Source organism: Etheostoma spectabile, chromosome 9 (assembly GCF_008692095.1).
Source record: "Etheostoma spectabile isolate EspeVRDwgs_2016 chromosome 9, UIUC_Espe_1.0, whole genome shotgun sequence".
Taxonomy (NCBI): Eukaryota; Metazoa; Chordata; class Actinopteri; order Perciformes; family Percidae; genus Etheostoma; species Etheostoma spectabile.
The window spans coordinates 22,296,813-22,310,071 of NC_045741.1; the positions used below are offsets into that span (position 1 = coordinate 22,296,813).

Consider the following 13,259-nt stretch of genomic DNA (forward strand, 5'->3'; position numbering starts at 1 on the left):
TTATTTCCTCTCCGCACACTAGAAAGACAAAAATTGAGTTTTCTTACAGCTAATAGAACTTCTTGACTCTGTAAATAATAAATAAATATGTAATTTATCTCTCTGACTTTACTTGGCAAAACCTCTCTCACCATAACAAAAGCTTCAAGGCTTTGATGAGTTCAAAAACATTTTTCTACTCATTCCTCACCCGATCCCTTAATCACTTAATTATTGTCTGCCTATTTAGATAACACCATGTTGTAGGGCAGACACCTGCCTCACTTCTCTACCAAATCCCACTTTTGATTATTTGATCATATTTAGGCTAGATTCACATTCTTACAAATACTGTACTTCCCAAGTTATTTAAATATGTAAAATATGGGATCCTCCCTAAATGTCACACCTTAGATCAATATGGCTCACCATTCATCACTATTTTCCTTCTGCTCTTCTTGGAGCTCAGAAGTCTAGCAGGTGTAATATTATCCATCAGTTACTTTGAACTCCTTCCATCTACACCCTCACCTCCAGACTGAGAAATGGCTTTTCCCTAGAGGTATAACTGCACTGAATCAGTCTGTCTCAGCCCCCATAGTTGCTGACACACTCTGTTTATGTTATTACCACCTATTGCTGGTTTTACTTATTTGTTTTTTATACCTCATCTATTATTACAGCATGATTTTTCAGAAATGCTTAGTGGCCTGTATAAAAGAATAGATGCTTGACACTGGTGAATTTTTGACATTTTTATTCTTTCCAACTTTTTGAAGTGTGGAGCGGAGAGTTGAGACTTTTTCCAACTAGCTCAGGTTTTATTTTTTACTCAACACAAAAAAACTCATAAATCTCTTCATAAAACTTCCTGAATGTCTTCTCGCACATAAATCTACTTTTGAATACATGTAACTGTCTGTGGCTTTGTGTGTACGTTTGATGCTATAGACAAAATACAATAGCTTTATGAGAATATATGAAGGTGGCAAATTGATAACAGAATCCAAAAAATATTACAACCAAAAATAATTATGAACCATATATAAATCAGTAAAGGCTCAAATAAAATATTAAAGTGTCAGCAAAAATACATGAGCAGAAAAGCAGAATCATCACAGGGTTTGATCTTCATCCTCCTCTTCCTTTAGTCTGTGAGAGAGAAAAAAAACAATTAGTTTGTTTATTTATCAGTATGCAAACATAAACACTACGTGACATTAACGCAATAGTAAATAAGTGCAATAATATAGAAATACAATATGAGCTATAAACATCATATAATACGTTTATTTATTTTTTTACTATGGCACACAGATCCATGGAACTAAAATCAAAAATGAACCTGTTGTGAATGTAGGCTATTTTTCACAAGTCATGGACAAAATGTGATTTTTCAAAAGGCAAGCCCTATATTATAGCTATTGAACCCCAGCTGTGCATTAAAACACAGAATGGAAAGAGTGCTTTTTGACGGATTGCTCACAGTGTGTCCAGCCAATCCAAACTCTGTGGGCCTACAGGCAAACCTCATATATGGTTGACTCCTCCTCCTTTTTTTCTTTTTTTTTTCTTTCTGGTTAATTATTCAAATATCCTGCCCTCCTGCCCTCCTGCCCATCCAAGCCTTTTCACCGAAGAAACTCACACAAGGAGCTTGTAACACATATGTTGACACATTTCATCAGTCCCGGGTCACTCGGTGTCACCTAGGCAACGCTGCGAAAGTTGCTAATGTGTAGAAGAGGTGATGACAGGGGGCGAGAGGCAGCCAAAGCTCCTGTAAAATGATAACGTATCGCTACTCAGCGTCTTGTTTTTCCTTCGTACTCAGACAGGAAGATCAAAATGATCCCAGTCACAACAAAAATGTCGAGGACTGTGTGCCTGTGGAGACATTTAGAGGAAAACTGAAAACGAAATCGCGGCCTCCGTGTAGCAAAGGTCCACACTTCGCTTCAAAGGACAGCCGACTAACTTCACTAAGTGTATTAATGTGCAGTGCACTTATACTACACCGCAATGTATTAACAGTGTGCTGCTGCTTATTTACTTCGTAGCAGTTCATTGACAACAGTGGGAGGCAGGCAGGCAGAGATGCGCGTGCACGCACATGAGCCATACAGAGAGGAGTAGTGTAGCCTAAATGAAAGACAGCACAATAAAATAAATATTATTCTTTATGATAGCCTTTATTATCCGTCATTTTTTGAAAGATCAAGCACATGATGTTAGATTGACACGTTAACAAATAAAAGAGGTTCTAGTTTATAGCCATTAGGGCATGTAGTTCTGGGGTAGCCCAGGCCTATATGATATACACTGTATGTCTGAGCTATTTCTGAATGTTTAACGAGCAGTCAAACACAAAATGATAAAAGCTGGGCATTATGGCTGCAAAATTACTCGACATATTTAAACCTGTAATTAATTAAATGGATTTAGCTAATCAGAACATTAGGACCTTATTTAATGCCATTGGATTTAAATAGACCAGTAGGGCCTACAAATATTCTCACATTGAGCTTTAATAAATTATTTTTTTGAAAAAGTAGAATTACACCCCTAATTTAGTATGTTCTTTGCGGTTAAATTGTACCACGATTCAAAAATAACAAACACATATGTGAATAAAATGAAACAAACGGCCAAATAAATAACACATGCACAGCCTTGGGTTGTAGGACTACCGTCACATTGTGAATGCAAGCAGAAAAAAATCTCCACCCATTATAACAGGTTCAGCAGGCATCTGGAACACACACACACACACACACACACACACACACACACACACACACACACACACACACACACACACACACACACACACACACACACACACACACACACACACACGGGCACATTACATTGACTCAGATTTATAAGATCTGCAATTGCGCTTCATAACCATACCAGACATAACCTAACCTGTAACCTGCCTTAAACATTTAATGGTTGAATTGAACTTTATGTAGCGTTTTGTCTCCAAACTGGTAAGTCCTTGTGAACTCAATTCAATTTTATTGATAGTCCAAGTAACAATTCATATCAAGAATTATCTCAAGACCCTTTACAGACAGAATAGGTAGACCACATTGTAATTTACAAAAAACAAACAATTCACTTGGTAGGCGGTGTCTGCCGGTGCTGGTTCGGGGTATTTATAATATGACACAATACGGAGAAAAATACATGATACAACGTGAGTTGGCAAGCTCATCAAAACGTCTTTCACTTTCATTTCCGTTGGTTGTTGAGTCGAGGCTAAAGCCTTTTACGCATGATATGCAGCCAGCAGCAGTTCTGTTTTTCGGCAGTTGAAATGAAGTTGTGACTACACTGATATTCTTCGTCTTTTGAAACTAGTGTAGCAAGATCAATAACTTTTATGAATCAAGAACACAAAACATGAAAGCAGGACCATAACCGCACTTTCATACCTAAATGATTCATTGGATTTAATAACATCCTTTCATTGTGGCACTATAAGAACATAAATGGACTGTCAAGCATAATGATATTACAGAATTCAAAGTCAGACTGAAAACATGGTGCGCAACATTATTCTTAAACAAAGCGTTAAAAGCTCATTGTTAAGTTATTTAAATTTAGATTAAAACAAAAACAAAACGAGGATGTAAGGTTTTACATTTACACTTTTGCACTACCCTCATTCCCACTACAAACCAAAGGTATAGAGGTAGGTTATATTATGTAACTATTGTTTTTTGTTTTCTTCTATTCCAATTTAAATATCTCATAATATTATTGTGATAATATGTTTGATATGTGTATAGTGTGAAAGATATACAACTTACATGTCAACTTACATGTCACTGTGCAACCCTGTGTTGTAAAATGACAAATGAATCAACCTGGTAACCACATTGAAATTGTGAAAATCCGTTGAACACCTAAAATGGGCCCAAACATGATGTGTTATGTATAGAAAAAGAGGAAGTCAAAGGCACCAAGGAACAAAGGCCTTCTGAAAGCTGTTAGTGCTGCTATGTGTGGGTTGCTTACGTTTGTCTTTTACATTTTCTATTATGAAATAGCCAGTACAATAAAAGCTTTTAAAATAATTTTAAAAGAAGAGTGCCTTGGATTTCACTTTTCCATACTTAATTGAATTCCCGACCCCAAATACCACCTTCAATCCTCTGACTGGACTTCCTGAGCACCATGGACCTTGTTGTCTTTCCATTATGTATTATGTATTCTCCCTGTTAGGCTACTGATGTTGACCTATTTTCCTCATTATACTTCTAATTTAAACTCAATACAACTAATATAAGCCAACACTAATAGCGTTGTCGGTGAGAGATGCAGTATTTGACCCAAACAATTGGTTAAGGCCATGAAGCAGGCCTATACATCTAAATGAAATCTCGGCCTATATCTGTTCGTTTTGTTTTACTTCTATATTCACTTGTAATGGCCAATATGCACCAGCAACAAAAGCAGCTCTCTAAAGGCTTAAATACAGACACGTTGTATTCAGTTTTCTCCAGCGGCCTTTTTTTGTGACGGAAAAAGTATTTGTGTTACGAAAAAGTATTACATAGCAGTCCATACCCCCAAAAAGTCCACAACTTATAGCCTATTAGGTGGCTGTAGCCTATTCAGCATTTATAAAGATGCCATGCAACTTTTCTGTAGCATGTTAAAGAATAAATAAAAAAAATACGTTGAAAAGAAAGACTTGGATTTGTGGGTAGTAAGCTTTTTTATTGAAAGACATAAAGATAACTTAGAATGATCACTCACGTGCGCTACAATAGTCCTCGATGTATTGGGCAGTGGCCACCTTCCCGTGGAGGTGCGCGAGCTGCCCGGCTGTGCGCCCATCGCCGTTGGGGGCTTGGGGGTTCGCGGTAAGTCCGATTAGCAGCTGGACCACCTTCAGGTGGCCCTCCCTGGCGGCCAGGTGCAGCGGGAGGTTACCTTTCTTATCCACGAGGTTTAAATCTGCCCCGTGGTTCACCAGCACGCGCAAAGAATCTAGGAATCCCTCGCGTGCGGCGTCGTGCGTCACAGTGAGACCGCAGAATGGCTCGCGTACGTTGGGGTCGGACCCTGCCTCGAGAAGAGCCCCGACCAAGGCGTCGTTCCCCAGCTTCACCACCTGCACACAAAACAAACAGATCAGGGAGGGATGCGAAATAAAAGTAAGCGTATGAGTGTGACAACCTGTCCAAACATATATGGCCTATATGCCTAGTAGGCCTGAAGCTGAAAAATACATAACAATAATGATATTAATAATAATAATAATAATAATAATGGCCTATTAACAATTTGGCTTGTATAGCCCAACACGGATCAAGGGAGGATGCAGTTTTTTCAACATTTAAACAAAATTAGAGGTGCATATGAAATTAGAGGTGCATAAAATGCGCATTATAAATCATAGGAGATAGGCAATCCAGCTGCAAAACACAATCTTTCACCTGAGTGGCGATCATACTCAATTTCGATTCAGTTTGTGTCTTTGTAGGTAGGTTGTGTTTAAGCTATAAAGACTCCACTGTGAACTGATACTGTTTACAGTGGTTTTCCTGGAAGTTTGGGCGCCCCCCAAAAGAGGCTTTAGCCAGCCCTAAAGGAAAATCACCCGCAGCAAAATTATAAGAATTGAGATAAAAAAATAGCAAATCAAATCCTCTTCGACTGTGTTTAAGAGCAGTATACCAAAACGACAGTTAAAAATCTGAACATAAACTTGAACACGAGCGCTGATCTCAGTTTTAGATTAGATTAGATTAGATTCAATTTTATTGTCATTACACATGTACAGGTACAAGGCAACGAACTGCATTTTGGGTCTCACCAAAGTGCCATACAGTAGTGCAGGATATAACAATGGTTCCATAAGTGCATAAGTGAAAAAATATGGAAATGAAATAATTAGAACAGAATTTTACAGATGGGTTTGTCCTATGAATATAAAATATGATAACAGTATTGTGAGCAGATTTACAGCTGGATATGTACTGAATGTAATATACAGGTGGATAGTACTATAATAGAATTTTTACAGATGTGTAACATTAACATAATATACAATGTTTTACAGAGTTTACAGGTGAATATGACTATATGAATATATATTATATATATATATATATATATATATATATATATATATATATATATATATATATATATATATATATATATATATTATATATATATATATTACAGGCGGCTATTATTACAAAACAAATTTGGTGACAGGTGATTAAGTTAGGCTAAAATGAGCAGTATAAGAATGATTTAAGATTACTGTCCAGAGTCTGGCTGTGCCGGACTCTCCCGGTGATTTCAAAGGTAGTATTTACATATTCATTTGAATCTTTATATATTCAATTATATACCCTGACCCAACCCTGGTTAAGATACCGCTATTAATATTATTATTATTGTTATTATTATTATTATTACTAATAACATTATTCAACATTTTACTATACTCTCGTACCATCAGTATTACTATTATTGACTTTTGCCTGTAGCCTACATTCCTTCTGGTAAACTGGATAAAAACATCTAGGCATGTATAAAGTCCAAGCAGGAACAGGCATGTTGTGTAACTACAGGCCCTCATGCTCCATTTTCCTCATCACCTTCACCACCATTTTGTTTCTCTTTTCTTCCACTCTACCAGTGACCCGCAAATGTAGCATGCATTTCTTTTATTATAATATAGAATAGGGCTTGAGTAACTTGAATAACTAAATCTGAATAACTTCTTTTGTATGGTAAAGTACACATAAATGCTGAAAAACTACATTAAAGTGTGAAAATGCTAGTAAGAAAACAACATCTCATTGTTCCATAAAAACACAGATGTATTCATAGTAATCATACATTTATGATTATCTGACAATAATTAAATAATTAATTATAGCAAAACTATGAATTTCAAAACGATTTTGGTAAATGATGTGGCATTTAACTGAATATATTTAGATAAGATGTGCCACAAAGTAGGCCTACTAATTCCTCTCGGCCATCTGTCCACAGATTTCTTTTTTGAAAACTATTTATATCAATTTTGACTTTCATTTTGTATAATGATAAATAAAATCTACTGGATATTTGAAGTTAAACTATGATTAGACCTTATAAGATGTAGCATACATCACACAGGAAGTCAAACAACCACTGTTGTAACACTACAGGGACAGTTCATGGTAAAAAAAGAAAAGAAAGAAATGACCATGAACAATTCTATTTTTCCAAGTTCCCTTCGACACAAACTAATTTGAAAGTGGTTTATACTAACCTGCAGTGCAGTCATGTTGTATGAGCTAAATCCATTTACATCTGCTCCACTTTGCAACAAAAGCAACACTTTGGGTAGATTTCCTTGGGCAGAGGCATTGCAGAGTGTGTCGGCCATTCTTTTAGAAAAATAGAGAGAGAAAGAGAAAAAGAGAGAGCCAAGGTGTGTGAAACAATACTGTAATCCAGAAGGGAAATGCGACCAAGTATATCTCATAGGCACCTCCCTCCCACACCACACGGACCTGACCTGACCTGCACAGTACAGTATATTAAAAAAAGCCTACTTTAAAGTAGCCTTTTAAAAAAAGATTTCCTTGGGGGTAGGATATAGCCTATGTAAAATGGTTGATTGTATTAGTTTTGTATTATTTATTGGTGAGGAACTGGAATATCTCTCTCTTTCTTTCTCTCTCTCTCTCTCTCTCTCTCTCTCTCCATATATATATATATATATATATATATATATATATATAAACATTATTGTTTAGAATATATTATAAATCATACATGATCATGTGTTTTAGCTTCTCCCCAATGTCCAATGTAAACAGACTAAACAATCATGTATGATGGTTATGGATTTTTTTTTTTTTTACTTTTACCCAGCTTCATCCAATACTTTGCATACATGGATTTTACATTGTGTATGATAGGCTACTTCACTTTCAGAGCTTGCATTATTGTATTTGTGGAATAAGGATTTTAGTGCTCAATCAGTATCCAGAGGGGCAATAAATCCATCTCACCCTGTGATCTGCGTTTGCACTCCAAATTCAAATGAATTAGTATCCCATTTCTTTAGATTTATAAATATAAAGAGTAATGTTGGATACGCGATCCAGCTGCAAAACACATTTTACCACCTCTGAGTGGCTGGCATACTCAATTTCTATTACATTTAAATCAGTTTAGATCATAATTATATGGAAACAATGTAAAGACAGCAATTATTTCCCCCACGTGCGGTCTTCACCATCTCGCAGCCCTGACTGTTGTGATCTGATGAGCAGAAGACAGCGGGTGCAGAAGACCGCACAGAGGCAACAATGGGCTTTTCGCCCTCACCATTATTCTATTCATATTTTATAACCTAGCCTACTTGAAGCTGTAATGACTTTAGTTAGGCTATCTCATCTTAAATCGGTAGTATATGGGCTATTTGAAAACAATAACAGCAATAACAACAACTCCACCTTACATTAAATGTGATTAATACCATAACACAGTCTTCCTCCATTTGGGTGCCATCCTATACCGAGTCCAGCGCTGAAAAAGCATCACAAAATAACAACAATAACATCAACAGAACAAATGGGCTACTTGAGCATAAAATGGTTACATCTACGTCTAAGATGTGATGTCATTCAAAGTGACTTCCCGCTCATTTTCAAATTTATCATTTTACCGAAAAGTAAAGTGGTTTTCGGCTGCCATCACGTGCTGTGTCATGCAAGGGCTGAGGCAGAGAGAGGATGGCTGGTCTGCCCCAAACATCGCACAATCGTTACGAGATCCCTTTTCATTTTCAAAAGTAACTTACCGAATGGGCTACGATGATCCTCCATGAGCCGTGTCACAGCGATGTCCGATCTAAATTCTTTCTTTCATTTGCTGTAGTCTAAATGTCCGAAAATAGTCAAGCTGCTGCTGAAACATCGTCACGTAGGCCTACATCACAAAGTAGCCCGTATGGGTCATTTGAGGTGTAGATCTGTAGGAAGCAGAATGCTTGCCTTTTACAGTTTAGCAGAGAAACAAGATTTTGAATTTAAAAAAAAAAAAATTATGGCGTGATTGGATAGGAGCTAAATGATAGGCGGGACGCTGTCAACGCAACTTAGTGATGCTGTCGCAAAGCAACGGTGATAAAGATGACTGCATTCATTGCTGCGATACACAGATGTTACTCCAGAGAACTCAGTCACAGGGTATCGTTATAATCAGTGGCCTTCATGTGTAGCCTAAGTAGCCTGTAATATCCAGTGAAAGAGCAAGAGAGGCGTTTTAAAGAAGCGTTGACAATGGGCAACATCTTTCCTTTCATCGTGCCGCCCTCTAGTGATGGTTTACTGCAGTGTCGTGAGATCAGTGATTTAGGCTACTTGTACAGAATCCATGTGCCACTTTTAGACACCGCAATGGCAGCATATCACACTTTGACATGATTTTTGGCTACATCAAGCGTAGGCTGCATACGCGTGTTAACGAGAGCGTGTGATATAGCAGATAGCACTGCGGGGAAAACATAATAGCCTAATACATGTCAAATCGGGTCACGTGACTTGCGCTCTCAGGTCAAGTGTAATCCGTCAGTAGGTCTACGCAACATGTTTTTTGTTTTTTTTTTGGTGCCAGGGTGAGGATCGGGCTTTGTCCAGTCAAAATTGCCATGCGCCATAATTGCGGGAATTGGTATTAATTATTATGCGGTTGCTTGACTTATGAGCGCGTTCAGTGGGAGGTATAAGGTACCAGCCCGTTTTTTTTGTCTGTGCAACTTTTTTTCAATCGTCCAGTAGGCTAACGTTGCTCTAGTCTTGTATGTCAGAGCATACAGAATGCTCTAAACGATACAAATCCACCCGCAAAGACAACGATATTGACATGTTTGTGCCCTCCCTCCGGTGCTGCATCTGATCGGACACCAGTCTCTTGGTAGACCACATGGATCCAGACACATGTCTTTTCTCCCTCCACTGCCATTCCACCATAGGCTCGGCCCTCTCTTTTTTAACTGTCAAGATCTTTTTGTTTTGTTGGCCCCTTTAAACCCCAAAGCTGCCATTAGCCTTACCGACAGCTGAGGCGCATTTATTAGTCTTATACTATGGGGCTATGTTTACCCTAATTTTGTGCACACACTCGAGTTTCATACATATGTCTAGCCTACAACTCTAGTGTGTGCGCAAAAGACACAGATGACATGATGCTTATTATGATGTGATCTGTGTCTTCTGGCCTGCTGCAGCCTCGGGTCAGTCAATCTCAAAAGTGGGATGAGAAGGACTACAAACAAACTCCACACCAATGTGAAAAAAAAACCTGGCTTACAGAATATTAAATGTGTAGCCTGACCACCTATATTTTGAACTAATGAAGGCACTACACAATATCATTTGAATTTAAAAGCTGGTCATGTGCATTCATTATTTACGTTGAGTGTGAAACGACGCTTCTAAACATACTGATATGGGAAAAGGAATTACGGTTTAACGTCTTTTGCGTGGCGATAGCATGTAAACATGAAAAGAGCAGCGGTCATGTTTAAAACTCAACCGAAGTAAATATCAACCTCACGTCCTCGACTCGAGTTTTTACGACATCAGCAGCCACTTTACGTCAGCCGTAAAGCAATGGACTAGATGACAATAATGATATGAGATAACTGAACATTGTTACGTTACTTTACAGAATTGTATATATCTGAAGCGGCTAAATCCCGAGAAAGTTTAACATTTCCAATTTGCCAACCTCTCATTCGTCGCCACGTCTCAGCAAAGGGTTTTGTTAATACTCAGTGTCCCTCAGTGAGGCGAGAAAGCGACGAGAGCCAGTGGAAGAAGAATTGCTTTTAGCCAGTCATTGCCATGGCCTCCGAAAGCGGCGAGAGCAACATGGATAGAGAAATGATTCTGGCCGACTTTCAGGTGTGTCTCTTTTGTATGTCCCAGATATTTTATTCAGTCGTTAGTAATCTGTTCGCCGTTGTTGAGTTGTCTCGGGCTACTGTCAACAGCAGCACACACGACCTGACTGGCGTCGGGAACAGTAGACCTGAGCTGAGCTTTGCTTTCTGTGGCTAGCTCACCGAGCTAACAATCTGACAGCTTGTTAGCTAACTGACTCTGAAGGCAATTTATTAGCTGTGCTCTCGCTAACTACAGCGTTAGTCCAAATCTGTCAATCGCAACACTTAATTTGTGTTTCTCGCTAGTTTCAAGCTAGCTTGTTTGACAGATAACGACGATGTTGTTAAGTTAGCTTAACGGAGAGCCACGGCGCTCACGTTAACTGTCCACTTGTTTACATATCGCCAGTCGTCCTCTAAGGGCTTTAAATCATCGTCAGAGACGGTGTCCCCCCGAAGATACCAGATTTGTAGCCCAATTTTCAGGCAGGGTAGTTAGGCATTTTAATAAGGAGCAAATACAGGCTACCACATTATGCTCTCTTTGGTGGTGTCCCTCTCATGGGTTTGCTATTGTAACATTATGTTTTGAATCAACAAAGCTATCCTTAATACTATTAAACAACAGGCTTAACCAATGCAGCTGTGCACGTCTCTTACTATCCATCTGGACAGGCCACAATAGATGTATTGTTTAATTAGGCTACTGACATCTCCACCTTATCACATTTTGCAAAACCAGTTCATAGGGTTTCACCTTTGCGCAATGAGTGTTGCAGCTTCCGAGATTGGGGTTTGGACATTTGGGTCAGACACAAAAGATATACAATCATAAACTTGGGGTAAGGTATCCTAATATGTTATGTGATTACTGGGGAGTTTGATTATGCATTGTGTCAGAGTTTTTACTGCATCAGTGATGCTTTCAATAACACAAACTGAATAAAAAATGCGTGTTAAACAGTAATTTCTCATAAGTCATAATAGCAGTGATGATTGAAAGTAGCATTACATGGACTTCAAACAGACGTAAGAGCCACCTAATGTATAACATATCCTTCTTGCCTATTAATGAACAAAAATAAACATGTACTGCATAATGGATACTGTATATCAAATGTACAACAACATACACACCAGCCTAGTAGACAACAACACTAGCCAAAGACCTAGAGCACTCTGGGCAAACAGCAACACAGTATATACTGTACAATACATGCATTTCTTTTTGTTGGCAGCTGAAGACTTTAAAGGTAAAAAATGATTTTCTTTCTTTAGTGGATGATTTTAAACTGGGCATAGAGCATTTGTTGCTCAAAGATGACTTAAATATGACTTTGCTTGCGAGATATTTTACTGCTTTCTTTGACAAGATAGAGGTTATAAACTTCTAAACAAATAGGTTTAAGACCTTACCATACATTTGTTACACACGTTTACAAAGTGTTGTCATTAACATTCTCATTTTGCTATCATCAATGGTGCCTAAGTACTTGAATTGTTAACTGTGTTATTCTTTTGATCTTTAATTGTGGATGTCGAAGGGTTAACATTGCATCCCTACCTAAATACAATTTGCATATCCTCGGTTTTTACTTAGATTTAAGTAAAGGTCATCACATGAGTTAATAAACTCATACTTGACAAGTCAATTGTCCTGTTTCCTTCCCTGAGAGTAAACTTAGATCAACAGTATCATCTGCATACTTCAGTAAATGCCTGCTTCTACAGCCATTAGTATACATTGTAAAAGAGAGAGGACATGAAACACCACCCTGGAGTGGCTACACTCTGTGGTCTCCCTGACAAAATATCCACAATCCAACCAATATTATTTGGATCATGATTAAAATTATTTAAAAGAACTGCTCTACATACATTTAGGTAATTTTTCTAAAGGTTTAGCTGGCTCTGTGCCTTTTTGCATCTGCATAAGTGATATCAGCTTTTTTAATACTGCTAGTGCCAATTTGTTGTCACTTTATCAGAGGATGTGGTTTAATTCTCTCAATTACACTATCATAAGGATCAAGTCTGCCCAGTTTTACACTTCAGGAACAATACAATGAAATACCTATGGTGTGAATAGAGCTTGTTTAGTTCACAACTCAAAGATATTCAGTTTACTGTCATAGAGGAATGAAGCAGCTATAAAATATTCATTTAGAAATGTTATACTTTTTTCATAAAAATTGACAGATTAATCAAATATAAAAAAGTTGCTTATTAATTTAATAGACAACTAATATATTAATCTTTGCAGCTCCAATCATGACCCACTTTGCAGTATTGTAGTCCTTTTACCATGAAGAACATATCTTGTCAAGTCTACTCTGCAAAACACTGCAGCAAAATC

At 37.8% G+C, this 13,259-nt stretch overlaps 2 protein-coding genes across 5 annotated transcripts in view; one reads left to right on the top strand and one right to left on the bottom strand.

The window, feature by feature from the left end:
- Positions 1-752: 752 nt before the first annotated feature.
- On the bottom strand, positions 753-9,210 carry cdkn2c (cyclin-dependent kinase inhibitor 2C (p18, inhibits CDK4)). 3 transcript variants are annotated; one of them, XM_032524794.1, is made up of 5 exons: positions 8,816-9,210; positions 8,474-8,541; positions 7,274-7,391; positions 4,753-5,110; positions 753-1,131 (listed from the first exon to the last, which is right to left on the bottom strand). In XM_032524794.1, the coding sequence occupies exons 3-5, from the start codon at positions 7,388-7,390 to the stop codon at positions 1,127-1,129; spliced, it is 480 nt and encodes a 159-aa protein (XP_032380685.1). In that variant the 5' UTR covers position 7,391; positions 8,474-8,541; positions 8,816-9,210; the 3' UTR covers positions 753-1,126. The 3 variants fall into 3 exon arrangements, with proteins under 3 accessions (XP_032380685.1, XP_032380684.1, XP_032380683.1); XM_032524793.1 differs by lacking the exon at positions 8,474-8,541 and having other exon boundaries at positions 754-1,131; positions 8,816-9,209; XM_032524792.1 differs by lacking the exons at positions 8,474-8,541; positions 8,816-9,210 and having other exon boundaries at positions 754-1,131; positions 7,274-7,468.
- A 1,391-nt stretch (positions 9,211-10,601) lies between these two features.
- faf1 (Fas (TNFRSF6) associated factor 1) overlaps positions 10,602-13,259 on the top strand; it is a 64,440-nt gene continuing 61,782 nt past the window's right edge. For both annotated transcript variants that reach the window (XR_004333306.1, XM_032524788.1), the window contains exon 1: positions 10,602-10,922. Coding sequence is in view for 1 of the 2 variants with exons in the window: in XM_032524788.1 (XP_032380679.1) it covers positions 10,863-10,922 (60 nt within the window). In the remaining variant the exon portion in view is untranslated. The remainder of the gene's footprint in view (positions 10,923-13,259) is intronic.

What these genes read in the sequence shown, in the direction of transcription:
- cdkn2c (XM_032524794.1), bottom strand. Translation starts at nt 7,390, where the DNA reads ATGGCCGACACACTCTGCAATGCCTCTGCCCAAGGAAATCTACCCAAA. An exon ending in ACAACATGACTGCACTGCAG is followed by an intron (nt 5,111 to 7,273) that starts GTTAGTATAAAC and finishes TTTTGTGTGCAG; the next exon opens with GTGGTGAAGCTGGGGAACGA.